Below are 15,822 nucleotides of genomic sequence, written 5' to 3' on the forward strand. Positions count from 1 at the left end.
TTACATTATATATATAATATGTAAGCAGACTAAATCTATCAGTTGAAAGAAAAACTCAGTTTATAAGAGAAAATAAAACACAGGGTTTTCTGCTTTTGGGTAAGGTGGAGTAGATACAAGTCTCCCCTACCCCATAGCAGTTTGATATGGTCCAAAAAAAGATATTGGATTATGTTTGTAATCCGGTCTATTACTGGGCACAATTGAGTTATGATTAGGGCTTTGATTGGGCCACGTCATTAGGGCATTGAGTCTCCGCCCCTTGGTGGGTGGGGACTCACAGATAAAAGACGTGGCAAAGGACAGAGTTGGGAGTTTTGATGCTGGAGTTTTGAGCTGGAGCCAGAAAGTGAACACACTGGAGAAGAACACAGAGGAAGAGAGGTGGCACCTTAGACATGGCAGAGGCCCCGGGAGAGAGAGAGAGCTGTTCACCTGTTAGTCTACAGCTGACCTTGTGGAGAGAGGCAAAGCCTAGAGAGCCTCATGGTCTACAGCTGACCCTGTGGAGAAAACAGAGGAGCTGAGCCCAGAGAAAAATGAACCCCAGGAAGAGAGGAACCCAGGAAGACTGAACCCTGGCAGACATCAGCAGCCATCTTGCCCCAGCACATGGCAACAGACTTTGGTGAGGGAAGTAACTTACGCTTTATGGCCTGGTAACTGCAAACTTCTACCCTAAATAAACACCCTTTATAAAAACCAACTGATTTCTGGTATTTTGCATCAGCACCCCTTTGGCTGACTAACACATCTCCCTTCCAATAATTACAGGTAAACACCCTGTACATTATATAAAACAAACACAAGAGGGCTCTGAAAGGTGGAGGGAAGGTGGCAGACTGGCTAGGGGCCATGAAACCTGAGGGTCCACATGCTGGTGAGTTCCTGGGTTTTCTTTTTTACTTCTTATATTTTGGCCTGAGGGTTGGAGATGTCAGAAACCTGGAAATACCAATGAGTGGAGACCAAAAAAAGTCCCCAAGGAAGACCTGATCTCTCCAACAAAAGGACCAGGGAAGGGGCAGCCCAGGTAGACAGGAAGCTTCACTCAGCGACCACTCCTCTCCATCCAGACCCCATAGAGAAGGCTGTGTCCTCCCCCCGCCCTCCCCCACCCCAGCCCCAACAAAGGCTGAGCACAGAGCCTGGACTTTGGTCTCTGCCCCGGGTTGAGGAGACCCCACACCTTTGGTGTCAACAGAGACCATGTGAAGAGCAGTAGTGAGGTCCCCCACGACAGGGCGTTATCATCGGGGGGCTAGCGGAGAGCTTGGATTCCCACCTCTTTCCAGCCATAGTGAGGCCAAGGGGGAGCCCAGACTTCTACTCTAACTTGGCAGTAGACCCCCTCCCCCCACCAGTGCAGTGGCAGAGAAGTTCTGTTAAAACATTTTAATGAAGTGCACAGCCCCAAAACATGATATCCCAAATGTCCAAGATAGAATAAAAAATCACTCATCATGCCAAGAATTGAGAAAATCTCAACTTGAGTGAGAAAAGGCAATTGACATACCAACACTGAGATGATTCAGATGTTGGAGTCTTCTGAAAAAGATGTGAAAACAGCACTCATAAAAATGTTTCAATAAGCAATTAAGAACACACTTGAAACAAATGAAAAATGTCTCAACAAAGAAAACATAAGATTTAAAGAAGAATAAAAAGGTAATTGCAGAACTGAAAAACACAATAACTGACATAAAGACCTCAATGGATGGGCTCAGCAGCAGAATGGAGAGGAAGAGGAAACAATGAACTTGAAGATGGAACAAAAAAATTACCCAGTTTGAGCAACAAGGAAAAACGTTGCAAAAAAAAAAAAAAAAAAAAAAAGAACAGAGCCTCAGGGACCTGTGGTATATTACAATGTCCAATATTTGCATCATCCAAGGGCAGAAGGAGAGGAGAAAGGGGGTTTGACTGGAAAAGTATTTGAATAAATAATGGCTGGAAACTCCCCAGATTTGACAAAAGACACACATCTATGGATTCGAGAAGCTGAGCAAACCCTAAACAGGATAATTCCTCCCAAATCTGCACCAAGACCCATCATAATCAATCTTCTGAAAACTAGAGATAAAGAAAAAGTCTTGAGAGCAGTTGGAGAGAAATGATGCATGGCCCACTGGGGTAAACAATTAGAATAAGAGCAGACTTCTCATCAGAAACTGTGGAGGTCAGAGGGAGTGGCACATTTTTCAAGTGCTGAAAGAACTGCCAACCCAGAATCTGATATCCAGCAAAATTATTCTTCAGAAATGTAGGGGAAATTAGGACTTTCTCAGATGGAGAAGAACAAAGAATTTGTCTCTAGCTGACCTATACTAGAAGAATGGCTAAAGGAAGTTCTTGAGACAGAAAGAAAATGATAAAAGAATGAATCCTGGAACATCACAGAAGAAAGAAAAAGCAGAGAAAAGAGTAAAATCATGGGTAAATACAATAGACTTTTCTTTTCCTCTTACATTTTCTAAGTTATATTTTGGTTGAAGCAAAAATTATAATACTGTCTGATGTAGTTTTCAATATATGGAGAGGAAATATTTAAGACAAACATATTATATGGAGAAGAGTATATACCAAGCAATCCATCAAAGAAAGCAGGAATGGCTATCATAGTGTCAGATAAAATAGACTTCATAGCAGAGAATATTTCCTAGAACAGAGATGGAGATAATGTAATGATAAAAGGGCCAACACACCAAGAATTACGTCCCTAAATGTGCATGCACCAAACAACAGAGCTGCAAATTACATGGAGCAGGAATGATAGAGATGGAATGAGAAGCAAACACATCCACAATTGACAATACAGCATGCTGGTTAGGATGTAGAGAAACTAGATCTCTAAGACATTGCTGGTGGAAATGTAAAATGTTTCAGCCCATCTGGAAAATAGTTTGTCAGTTTTTACAATAATAAAACATACACTTACCATTTGACCCAGCAATTATACTCCTGTACATTTATCCCAGAGAAATAAAAACTCAAGTTCACACAAAAACTTATACATGGATGTTCATGACAACTTTGTTTTTAATAGCCCTAAACTGAAGGCATCCAAAAATGCCCATTAATAGGTGAATGGCTAAATAAATGGGTACCATCACACAATGGAATACTACTCAGCAATATAAAGGAACAAACTATTGGAATATGCAACAAATTGGATGGATCTCAAGAGCATCATGCTGAGTGAAATAAGCCAATCTCAAAAAGCCACATACTTTATGACTCCTTTTACATAACAATGCAAAAGGACAAAACCATAAAGATGGAGAACAGGTTAGTGGTTGCCAAGAGCTCGGGCTCACTCCACCCACAACTTGTGTGTATGTGTGTGTGTGTGTGTGCGTGCATAAAATCACCCAGGATGTGTTCAGAACTTAGAATTAGGTTCAGAGTTATATCTATATATTCGTATCTACCTCTATATCTGCCTATCTGAAATGAACAAGTTCAAAATTTTTGTATCTTACTAGGAAGTTTCCTTTCATACCTATTTATTTTTTCTCTTAAAATCTATTTTGTCATGCAGTGTGTTCATCTAACTACATTAGTTAACCTGTTAAACTTTGATTCATATTCACTTATTTTAATTTTTAATGCATATGTATATATAAATTGACAGACTAGTAATGGGAAAATATATAATTACAATGGGCATTAGATAGCGTTACAATCCTAATGGAAGATTTTAACATACTTCTCTTGATAACTGAAAGATCAATCAAGCAAAAACTTTAGAAGGAGTGAAGAACTGAACTCAATAAGCTAGATCTAATAGAGACATTTATACATCTATAATGAAATATGCATTTTGGAAGCATATGTGGCACATTTACAGAAATTAGATAAGTATAGCTCAAAAGCAAGTCTCCCATAGATAGCAAACAATAATTATCAGGAAGACTAAATTAAAAAAAATAAAATTTGAAACTCTTCTAAAAAATATAGACAAATTCATGCGATTAGAAATTTAAAAGCATACTTTAAAAATAATGAGTCAAAGAAGAAATCATGAAGAAATTAGAAATATTTAAGACCAAACTTACATATCAAATTTGTGAGATACAGCTATAGCATTAACTTACAGTCTTAAATTAATTTATTGGAAAAGACTGAAAATTAAAGAGCTGAGAATTCATCTCCAAAAGTTAAAAAAAGAAGATGGCCAACCCCAAAAACTAAAAAGAGAAAATAATAAAGATATGAGTGAAAAATAATAAAATAGAGGGGAGTGGGACTAGCACAGTGGTTGAGCACCTGCTTTGCATGTACGACGTCCCAGGTTCAATCCCCTGTACATATATATGTTTATATATATATAAATAAATGAAACAAAGGAGAGGACCAACATAATTAAAAGCAGGTTTGTAGAAATGAAAATTTGAGCTATGGATTCTACATAGTTCTTATCAAAATCCTATCCAGGTTTTTGTAGATATTGACAAGCTGATTCTGAAGTTTATATTGAAAAGCCAAATAACTAGACTAGGCAAACACTTTTTAAAAAATACAATAATGTCCGATAGCTCACACCATCTCCATCCCACCTCCTGCATCGCTACGGTAATCAACAGGATATTGCTGAAAGGGTAGACACTCAGATCCACAGAACAGAACGGAGATTCCAACACAGAACCACAGAAACAGGGTTAACTGATTTTTGACGACAGTAAAAAGACAACCCAGTGGAGAAAGGACGGTCCTCCGACAAAATGGTGTTGGCACAATGAGACGCTCATGTGTGGATCTCAACCTAGAACTTACACCTCAAAAATGAACTCAGAATGGGTTACTGACCTAATGTAGAACATAAAACTATACAACGTGTGCTTGAAAACATAGGAGAAAATCTTTGTGGTCTTGGGTTAGGAAAAGCCTTTTTGAAAGTGATGCCAAAATACGGCCCATAAAAGAAAAAGAGCAATAAACTGGGGCTTCCTTCTGCTTTGTGAGACGCCCTAGGAATGGATGACGGCCACGGACGGGGAGAAAGGATTCGCAAATCCCTCTGATGAAGGGCTTGTGGGCAGAGGAGCTCTTAGAACTCAGCAACAGGAACTGCCCATTGAAAATGGGAAAAAATGGAAAGAAGAGAGCAGCAGTTCCGCCTCTGAAGGTGGAGGATGTGCAGGAGGACCGCCTCCTAACAGTGGGAAGGACCCGGTGACCCGTCACAGCGTCACGAAAGCTACAAGACGCCTGGACCAGAAAGTGGGGGCGAGGGCTGAACGGCGCCCCTCAAAAAGCCACCTCAGCTGGAAACAAGGCCTTTGAGGATGTGGCCAAGGTGAGACCCTCAGTCCAGCGAGCGTGTCCACACAGGAAGGGGGGCACACGCAAGCCCCTGTGGAGGCAGGGAGGGGGCCACGCGCCTGCAAGATCAGGCACCGGCACTGCCAGCGGCCGCCCAATCGAGGACAGAGGAGCGAGCGGCTTCTCCCTCGGGCCCCCGGGGAGCCAGCCCTGCCGACGCCTTGGCCTGGGACCCCTGGCCGTCGGGGCTGAGAGGGAACGGCTTCTGCTGTGTGAGGCCGCCCGGCTCGTGGTACTTTGCTGTGGCAGGAGACTGACAGGTGGCAAGGCCCTCGAGGACGGATGGCATGCCACCCGCCGCACCTGTGCCAGAGCTCGTGGGGAAAGGCAGCCACGGGAGCAGGCGAGGAGAAGACGGCGAACGTGAAGAATTTTGGGAGCCGAGTGTGGGCGGCACGAGAGGTTTTGATCGCTGGGTGGGGGCAGTGCAAGGGCCATGCAAGGGAGTCCAGGGGCCCCCACTGGGCTCCAGTGCTTGGGGCCAGGACAGGAGGCCTGGCAGTGCAAGCTCTGTGTCACGCAGCAGCATGCGGGTGTAAAACCTGTCCCAGGACCTCTCCTAGGAAGGAAGAGCCTTGAACTGCTGGAGGAGGGTCTGGTGACTTTCATCGCCTGCTCCAGGCAAAGTTCTGGGAGGTGTAGAAAAAGAGATGTCTGCTGGGGCGGGGGCTCAAAAGGCAAACCTCCACACTGCGGGGAGGGGGCAGGAAAACCTCCCACCATTGGTCCAGGCAAAGGTAAACTGAGGCTGAAGGGGAGGCAAGAGCAGAAGGGTCTGGCGCTGGGGGCAACCCCGCCAGGAGCCCTGCACCCCACCAGGAGCCCTGACTCCGCCAGGAGCCCTGCTCCCCTAGTGAAGGCACAGGTGGCCCTCCCACCACCCTCTCGGGGAGAATCAGCCTGACACTCGGGGCTGTGCAGACCGGGGCTCAGGAAACCTTTTCCGCAGAAGCCAGATGGTAGCGGGGTTAGGCTTTGGGGTCCTGGCCTTCTGACCTCACAATTACTCGGCTCGGACTTAGATGAAGCCTAGAAGAGAGCCCCCTAAACTTTACATACAAAGGGGTGTGGCCAGAACCCTGGTGTGGACGACTCAACCCCGGGTCACGGGACGTGGTGGAAGAGCTGTGCCCACGTGCCTCCGGCTTACGTCCTTCACGAGCCGTTCCGCCCTGGGCCAAAAGTTACGCAGCACACAACCCAGCGGTCCAGAACCAGACCGCAAGGTACCAGGGGCTAGAACTATCAGACAAGGACTTTAAAATAATTTAATTTTTAGAAAGCTTTTGGAGAAGGTGGACAAGATGCAGGGGCAGACGGGGATTCCAGCAGAGACGGAAAACTATGACAAAGGGAAAGATGGAATTTTTTGGGGGAAAGTCGGTATCAGAGATTTCGACAAAAACTTCGACATGCTTGTGAGTAGACTGGACACAATAGAGAGATCAGAGAACGTGGACACCGGTCAACAGACAGTACCCACGCTGAAGCAACGAGAGATGGAGTGTGGGGGAAATGAATATCCAGGGCTGAGAAGACTTCCAAATAGCCCAGCGTATGTGTAATTGAACTCCTGAAAGAAGAGCGTATAGGGAAGAAGAAATATTTAAAAAGAAAATGGCAGTTTTCCAAACCTGATAAAAGCACCATTCTAAGAACACCTCCAAGAAGTCCGATGTGTGCCAAGAAGGATAAATACAGTGCATGCCTGTGCCACAGAAACCTTAGAAAAACTGAGAATACTGAAATAGAGAAAATCTGGAAGGTAACCAAGGAAAAATGGAAACATCGTATTCAGAAAAACAAAGCAGGCTTAGGTCAGAAACTATGCAAAGCACAAGACAATGGGGCAATATCTTCAAAATACGGAAAGGAAAAAAACTCACCTTAGAAAACTTCATTGAGCAAAAATTCCTTTTAAAAATTAAGGAGAAAAAAGACTATCACATGAAAAAAATCTCAGAAAATTCATTTCTGTCAGACTCTCATTACTAGAAAGTTTATCAAGCAGAAGGATTATAACAGCAGCTACCCAAATTTCCAGTAAATACAGAGCACCAGAAATGGTAAGGTGAGGATAAATGCAAGAGACATCACGTTCCATATTTTTATCTCCTTAAAAGTTAGCTTACCATCTAAAGTATAAATAATACTATTGTCTTGAGGGATTCATAATTATATAGAAATAAAATGTATGAAACCAATAGTACAAATGATGAGAGGGAGAAGTAGAAGTATATTATTGCAGTCCTTACACTATCTGTGAAGTGGTATATTATTTGCAACTAGGCCTGTGGTCTAAGTTAAAGATATTTATTCATATCTAGAGCAACCATGAAATATGAACAAGGTACTGACCAATAAGCCAGTATTGGATATAGAATGGAATCATAAAAATTTTTCATTTAATCCAAAAGATATCAAGAATAGAGGAAAAAAGAATAGATGGTACAAATACAAAACAAATAGGAAGATAGTGGATATAAACCAAAGTATAAGAGTTACAAAAAATATAAATTGTCAGTTATAGTTCCTTCCATTTCATTTAAAAGTCAGAGATTGTTAGATGTATAAAAACCCAACTATATGTTGCCAGTCAGAATCATATTTTAAATATAAAGACCTTGACGTATTAAAAACAAAATGTGGAAGAAGATACACCACACTACGGTGGTCTGGAACTATGTGCCTCAGAAAATCCTCCTTGAAGCGCCTCGGTTCCTGTGTCAGTGGCCTCTTTGTCGAGCCTTTTGACGAGGTCACTTCAGTTAAGGTGTGGCTGGAGGCCGGTTCTTAATCCTCCTACTGGAGTCTTTTGTAAGAGAATGAAATGCAGACAAAGAGAGGACACCGTGGGAGCCAGAAGCTGAAAGCAACAAAACTCAGCAGAGAAGGGAAGCCAGGTGATCTCAGAGTTCAATAAAATGGATTAATCTCTAGCCAGACGAATAAAAAAAATGAAGAGCGAGGAGACAAATGACTGGTATCAGAAAAGAAAGAGGAGGCATCACTACAAATCCCATAAATATAGAAAAGTTAAAAATGAATACAATGAGTAATTTTATACAAATCAATATGAGAATTTGGATGAAAGGGACAAATTCTTGGAAAGTCACAACCTACCAAAGCTCACTTGGAAAGAAACAAATGGCCTGCATAAGCCTTTGTCTATTAAAAACATTGAATCTGAAATTAAAATCTTTCCATAAAGGTAGCTCCCAGCTCTGACAGCTTCGTTGGTGAGTTCTCCCAAGCAGCTGGGAGTAGAGAATACCAGTTTTACTCAAGTGGTTCCAAAATGTAAAGGAATCTTTGCCATGTCATTCTAAGAACAGAAATTACTCTGATATCAAACCAAAGACATTTCTAGAAATGAAAGCTGTAAACAGCGGTAACTCCTGAACAAAAAAGCAAAATTTCTTAAGAACAGATAAGTAAGTTGAACCAGCAATTTATAAAGTGGCTAATGTATCACCGCCCAGCGTGCTGATGGCAGAACGTCAGGTGCACGTCTGAAGTGTTGAAGAAAGGAGAGCCACAGCCCTTCACCAAAAAAACGTGGGAAGGGGGAAGAGCCGGGGGACAGCTGGGAAGCTCGGGGGGGAGGCCAGGAGAGGAAAGGTGGAGGGAGGTCGGCTGCCGGGCACCTGCCCCCACCCCCAGTCTCGGTCTGCGCTCAGGGGTCCAGACCCAGCCTGGGACCCCAGGAGGAGGACGGGCCCAAGCCTGGGTGAAGGAAGCTTTGTGCAGAGCCGGCCTCCCAGCCCACCTCTGGCAGGGAGAGGAGTGCCGCCGGGAATGCAGGGCCGAGGTCTCCCAGAACCCGTCTGCTAGGGTGGTCCGAGCAGGCGGAAGCGACTTCCTCGGAGAGAGGGTCCCTTGTATGTGGGTCCTGGGGAATCCACCCCCCCAATCTCAAAAACCCTCCGTGGCTCCCACCGCAGGGCAGCACTGGACAGGAAGTCCTCTATGGACAAATTGCCAAGCACCTAACAGTAGCCCCTGGGGCAAGGTAAATTTATTTCTAGTTTTCATCATTATAACATGTGACTGACCTGCTTCAAGCAAAATCTTGGCTACCTTCATAAATATTTCCTTACAGTGCATGTCTCAAAGGGAATTTCTAGGTCAGCGCAATACTATTTAAAAAGACTTATGAGAGTGTAAACTACACTGTAAACTATACTCCCCGCTGAGGGGCAATGCTCCAAAACGCGTCCATCAACTGCAATGACCGGACCACACTAATGAGAGAAGATAATGTGGGAAAATGTGGGAGGTGTAGATATTGGAATCCACTATGTATTTTCCATAACATTTATGTAATCAAAGTATCTTTTAAAAAATAAAGTGAAAAAGAAAAATAAGACGTATGAAAACCAGGTCACCCCAGAAAGGCCTGTCTGATTTCCCTTCCTACCTGCAAGAGTGTGCTTCCCACAAATGGGTGCTAAATTATTATTTTTAAACTTAAAGTTTTGCCTTTTAATATGCAAGAATAGCTTCTCTTTTCCTTGATTCCATCTGACATTGGACCTTCCTTTAAGCATTATTTACCAACCATTTGATTTGTGTGTGCACAAATGACCTCTTTCTGATCTAGCCCAGTTCTCTGTGATCCTTGTCATGCTAAGATTTCTGATATATACTTATGTGTGCAATAGTTAACTAACCCTTTGCCAAATTTGTTGCAAATATTAATTTCAACTTGTCATTTGTGTTTTAATTTTGTTAATGGTGTTTTGATGTTCTCAAGGCGTTGATTAGGAATTTATTGTCAGATAAAGAGTAGGGCTGGGTATTTAATCTTCCCCGCCCCCGCACCCCCAGTGGTCTGGTTATTTCCTCCAATACTGTATAGTGAATAAAGCTCCATTTGTATGTATGTAAATGCTTTCACTCGCTTCTGTTTATTTCTTGACTTTATATTCCATTTCATTGGACTCTCCTTTCTGTCCCTGAGCCAATTCCACTTGTTCTCAGGACTGCGGTTTCTCACTAGTTAGGGTAGAACGGCAGATTGACTTGTATCACTCTTTTAAAAATCTTTCCAAGCTTTTATCCTTTCACACAAATTTTAGATTCTGGTTTGAAGTGTGGGGGAAATATCCACTGGAATACTGATTGCATTGCTTGGCATGTGAACAATTTGAGGATAAACCTTTATGATGTCGAGGAATGTGCAGGAGTATCACGTGTCTGCTATTTTAGGGTGCCCCAGAGTAAAAGATTTTGGTTTTTTTTCATTTAATGAAAAAATAAAAGGTCTCCTTAAACGTAGGTTTGTGTGCTTGGTGGTGGCAGCTTGATCAAACGGGCCTGCTGGTTTATAGGGAAGTGGCGTGCTTTGTGTGATTGTTTTCCAGTCCGGCTCCCCAGAGGTCCCGCACGGTGCCCAGCTGGCTGGCTTGGCTTCCCGCGTGCTTCTTGAACGGGAGCTGATCTTGGGGCGCTCAGGAAATAGCACTGAAGTGTGGGCGCCCCTTGGAGGCGTTGCTGAGTGTTTTCTAGGCCGGCATCTGGTCCTACCTGCCCAAGCATTTCCACACCGTGAGGGCTCACGCCCCTGACCCAATTCTTGGAGAGCTTGCCCTGCCCGTGGGCGGCCCGGCTCACCTGGGCGGAGGTGGGGCTGCCGTCGACACCCAGGAGAGGGCACTGGCCTCCCTGGACCCCGCAAGGCCAGGGCTTGGGGAGGGGGCGGTGGTCAGTACCCCAGGAACTGGGCCAGTTAGTGCTGCACAGCCCTCAGGCCCCGCGGCCACCGTGAGCCCTCCTGGAGCAGGTCCAGCCTGTGGGCAGGAGGAGGCAGCGGGACCCCCTGGAGCTGCGTCTGTGGAACCGATTCTCTGTTGCTGGAATCGCAGTGTGCGTGGCCTCGTCAGCTGTGGGGTGTGTGTCGGGGCACAGTGGGGCCGCCTTCTCAGCACCGGGAGCGCTCTCCAAGCCCACGGGCCAGGGGGCTCTTAGCTGCCCGTGGGCAGCCCCTGGGAAGAGGCTCTTCCCGGCAGGGGGAGAGGGGAAGGGGAGAGTGGGGGGCCGTGCACGCTGGAGGGGCTTCCTCTGCGACCCTGGGAGGCAGAGGAGGCTCCTGGGGGAGTGCAGGGCGGAGGGCACGGCTTGGGTGGAAGGGGCTGGGGCTGAGCTCAGGGGGACGCCTGGGCTTGGGGCGGGGGGGGGGGGGGGGGGGGGTGGGCAGCGGCCTGTTGAGGGGGGAGAAACCAGGCGATGAGTCCAAAGCCCGTCATCTGTCCACTCTGAACACAGCGCATCCCACACAACGGGCAACTGTCCCCCCTTAGAGGAGCCCCCGCCTTTGTGCTCCGCCCCCGCTCCGGCCGCTTGGCCCCCCGCCCGCCCCCTCAGCGGCTCCTGTCGCTTGGAAGCCCGGTCATGTCCACGGAACCCCACACAGGAGCACGCCCCGCCCGCCCTCGGACCTCCCTTCCTGGCGCACCGGGGGGGCTCCTGCTGGCCCCCTGGCACACCTCCCCAAAGCCGCCAGCGCAGGCGCTGCCGCACCCTGGCCTCTCCACCCCGCTCTGGGATTTCATTTCCACGCCCGCATTTCACTCGAATGAGTTATATACTCTGCCTAATTACTGTTCATTTTATGGCTCACCCATCCCTGCTCAGAGGGTGCTTCTATCAGGGCTGCGGAATTTGTGTCTTGCCCAAGCCCAGTGTTTGTTGATCGACTGAGCGATTCACAGGGAGGTGGTGCAGGCAGAGAGGGGGCCCTCCCAGCTGTGGGACTTTGGGCTCCGCACTGAACCTCTCTGAGCCCGGCTCCTGTCCAGAGCCCCTGTCGCCTTGGGAGGTGGGGGGTCGAGCGCCCTGCCCGCCTGATCCTCAGGAGCTCGGGGCGCTGGCGGGCCTCACCCGTGCTGCCCTGGCCTCATTATTCCAATGCGGGGCCCAAGCCCGGGAAAGCAGGCCCAGACCCTCCTGCCCAGCCGGGGCAGGGCTCACCGTCTAGGCTGAAGGCCGGGGCTTCCTGCAGGTGGAACCTCCTGACGAGCTCAAGGTATCTCCCCAGCCCCTGGGGGTCCCGGCGCCTGGTCCTGGCTGAGACCAGAAGGGCTGGAGGTGAGGAGGCTCAAGGCCCGCGGAGGGGGCCCCAGCCCCCGGCGCGTGCTGCCCCCGTGCCCGCTGAGGACCTCTCCCCCGCGCCCCCATCCCCCCACGTGGCCCCCTCCCGAGCCACCTCCCAGGCTGGGCGACCCCATCTCGCCTGCCTGGATGCCCGCCAGGGCTGCCCTCACCTCCTCCCCCCTCCTCCGCTCCCATTCCCTCCCCCCTCCCCCCACCTCCTCTAGCAGGAAGTCTGCTCTGAGCAGGGCAGCAAGCGCTCCTTCACGAGCAAGTTAGACCACAGCGGCCCCACTTCCGGTTCTGCGCCCTGTAGGCCCCCCACGCCGCGCACCGCCCCTCCGGCCTCTCCGCCCCCTCCGCCCCCTCCGCCGCCGCCCAGCTCTGCCGCGGGGTTTCGGCTTCTTCCCCTGAGGCGTCCCGGCGGCGCCAGCGCGGAAGCCGCGGCCTCCCTGGGCGAGTGAGTGAACGAATGAATGAACGAATGAATGAAGGCGCGCCCACCCTGAGGCCCGGGGAGCGGCGCAGCGCCGACCAGGCAGCTCCAAGCCGGCCCCGCGCCGCCGTCCCCGTCTCAGCGCGCCGCTCCTTCCCGGAGCCTGGGGGGGACGCGGGTGTCCAGGGGCCCCCCTACCCCCGCCCCGGCCCGGGAGCCGAGACCCCGTCACCTACCGAGCAGCGCCCAGAGGCTGCGGGCCTCGCCGCCCCCGCCGCGCGCGTACAGGATGAGGCTGCGCTCGTCCGCGCGCACGAACCGGACCACCGCGCTGCCGCCGCCCGACCCTGGGGAGACCACCGGCTGAGGCCCCGGTCCCCGCCCCGCGCACGCCCTCCCCCCGTGCACAGCCCCTCCCCCGTGCACGACCCCCCCCCCCCGTGCACAGCCCCCGTGCACGCTACCCCCGTGCACGACGTCCCCCCCCCGTGCAAGGCCCGCCCCGTGCACGCCCCGCCCCGTGCACGCTACCCCCGTGCACGACCCCCCCCCGTGCACGACTCCCCCCCCCGTGCAAGGCCCGCCCCGTGCACGCCCCGCCCCGTGCACGCTACCCCCGTGCACGACCCCCCCCGTGCACGACTCCCCCCCCCCCCCGTGCACGCCCCACCCCGTGCACGCCCCGCCCCGTGCACAGCCCCCCCCCTGCACAGCACCCAGCCCCGTGCACGCACCCCCGCCCCCCGGCAGCTCCCCGCGCCCCCCCGCGCTGGGCACGCACAGGAGCCGCGGTACTGGCCTGGCAGCGCGGTGGGGCGCAGGGTGACGTTCAGCCCCTCGCACACGCCCTCTCCCCTGGGAAAAGAGGACGCGCAGTTCGCAGTGACCCTGGCGAGCCCCTGCCGCCCCCCAGGAGGCGTTCCTGCCCGGGAGGGTATGGAGGGCCTGGAGGGGCCTGGTGGGCCGCCCCTGCCCCCCGCCCCCGGAGCAGTCCTGGGCGCCGGCGCGTGGGAGGAGGGCGCTGCCCGCGGGACGCGAGGCGCTGCAGGGGCCTCGGCAGCAGCCCTGGGCCAAACGCCCCCAGGAATCAGTTCCTCAGCTGGGGGCGTGTTCCCGGCCCCCACCCCCAGGCGCGCGGGAGGGGTCTGAGCGCTGGCGGGGCGTGCGGGGCCGCTCCGGCGGGAGGAGGGGCCAGAGGCACACGGAGACCCTCGGGGGCGTGTCCACCTCAGGGGCCTCGGCCTCCCCGCCCTGAGCCGCCCCCTCCGGGCCTCTGCCCTGCGGAGAAAGGGGCCTCGTGGCCGAGGGCTGCTCACGGCAGGCGGGAGCCTGGCGCCCCCGGGGGCAAGGCCCTTTGAAGGCGGGGAGATCTGTCTTTTCCGGAATTCTGGATGCATCGGTCGGGCCTCGTGACAAAACAGCTTACGTCCTCCACTGGCCGTTTGTCCGGCTGGGCCCCATAATGGGCTGTGCCCCCCACTTGCCAGCCCACCCGGTAGATGGACTGCCCCCCAGTCCGCCAGGCCGCTGTGCCCCTCCTTTCTCTTTCCCGCAGCCCCTCCTCTTAGCGCTGTGAGCCCACAGCGCTGAACCTCCGCCCTCCCAGCACCCACACCTAAGCCCCCGGCTCAGCTGTGTCCCTCTGCTCTGACCGAGTCTCTTGTCACCAGGGTCTGAGCCGGACACCCCCACGGGGCCGAAGGGTCCAGGCTTACATCCAGAACAGCACGAAGTCCATGTCCCCGCTGTCCCTGCGCCGTATGGAGTGGAGCGAGAGCCGCAGGGGGTCATCTGGGGAGACCAGGTCGGCGCTGCTGGAGGCCAGCCGGAGGGTCAGCCAGCGCCCCTCCACCTGCGGGCGCAGCGTGCGGCATGGGTGGGAGTCTCCGGGCCTGCTGGCCCCAACCCGGGTGGCATCAGGCGTCAGCTTAGCTCCTGGCACTGGGCGCTGCGGGGGGCACCAGCCTCGGCCAGACCGGTGGGGCTGGTCATGCCCGCGCTGAGGACGGACTCGGCAGCCCCGGAGGCAGGTGCGTGAGCCCCAGGCCGCGGAGAGGCCGCTGCTTCCTTGTGCACTTTCCTGCCTCCCTCTTCTCTCTGAGGCCACTGTCCGTCTGCCCATCTCCTGCCCCCTCCAGCTCCCCTGGGTCTAGTCCACGGCCCCCCACCCGCTCCAGGCCCCCCACCTGCTCCAAGCGGCCCCCCACCCGCTGCAGGCGTGGAGCTGTCCAGGGGAGGTGGAGGGAGCTCGGTCACGGGCAGCTGGAGGTCAGGCAGGGGGGGAGGGACTCTGGGTCCCTGTGTCCCGGGATGGGCGCCTGCGTGTCACTGCAGGGTGGGTGCTGCCCGTGCTGACCCCGACCCCCCGGGCTCCCTCCTCCCCACGCGGCCCCGCGGGGAGAGCCAGGAGTTTGCGCTCCCCGCCCCCAGGGCAGCCCAGGGCCCAGGGCCCAGTGCGGGAGGGTGGGGGCCTCACGGCCCCAGGCCCAGGGACAGATGCCCCCCTGAGCTCCCCAGGGGTCCCGTGAGGCTGGGGCCCCTGCCCGCGCTCCTCCCCGCATCCCCCCTCTCCCCTCCCCGCTGGGGCCCCTGTCCTGCAGTGCCACCTGCGCCCAAGTCCCCGCCCAGGCTGCCCCTGGGACCCGACCCACTGCTACCTTCCGTGCGTCGAAGCCCCTCTGTAGGGGCACCTCTTCCAGGGTCCTCTGGGCACCGGCCAGGCCCAGGCCGAGGGCCAGCAGCAGGAGCCGGCCTCTCTGCAGGGGCATGTCTGCAGGGCGGGGTGGGCGGCGCCTCCCAGGCTCCCGCCGCCCTATATGCCCTCCAGCCCCGCACGCACGCCCCCGCCCCGTGCCGTGCCCGCCCCACCGCCTTCCCAAAGCACGGCAGGCATCCCGCAGGCGTGACGCGGCCCCTGTGCCCGCCCCGAGCACCCAGGCACCTGGACTGTCCCACCACCTCACGCGTCT

General features: G+C 52.6%; 1 protein-coding gene across 1 annotated transcript; it reads right to left on the reverse strand.

Moving 5' to 3' along the window:
• Nucleotides 1–5,392: 5,392 nt before the first annotated feature.
• LOC131279380 (lipocalin 1-like) lies at nt 5,393–15,621 on the reverse strand. The gene is made up of 6 exons (XM_058301386.1): nt 15,511–15,621; nt 14,569–14,705; nt 13,635–13,708; nt 13,090–13,200; nt 12,298–12,393; nt 5,393–5,565 (listed from the first exon to the last, which is right to left on the reverse strand). Exons 1-6 carry the CDS (start codon nt 15,619–15,621, stop codon nt 5,393–5,395), a joined length of 702 nt encoding a protein of 233 aa, XP_058157369.1.
• Between the last annotated feature and the right edge of the window lie 201 nt (nt 15,622–15,822).

This window comes from Dasypus novemcinctus, chromosome 8 (assembly GCF_030445035.2).
Source record: "Dasypus novemcinctus isolate mDasNov1 chromosome 8, mDasNov1.1.hap2, whole genome shotgun sequence".
Lineage (NCBI taxonomy): Eukaryota > Metazoa > Chordata > Mammalia > Cingulata > Dasypodidae > Dasypus > Dasypus novemcinctus.

Bases quoted from the DNA above. Each gene is read 5' to 3' on its own strand.
- LOC131279380 (XM_058301386.1), bottom strand. From the start codon at position 15,621: ATGCCCCTGCAGAGAGGCCGGCTCCTGCTGCTGGCCCTCGGCCTGGGC. The intron at 13,709-14,568 runs GTAAGCCTGGAC...CTCTTTTCCCAG, and splicing joins GACTTCGTGCTGTTCTGGAT to GGGAGAGGGCGTGTGCGAGG. The intron at 5,566-12,297 runs GTGAGCCCTGCC...CTCCTGCCACAG, and splicing joins CCCGGCCTTCAGCCTAGACG to CAAAGTACCACGAGCCGGGC.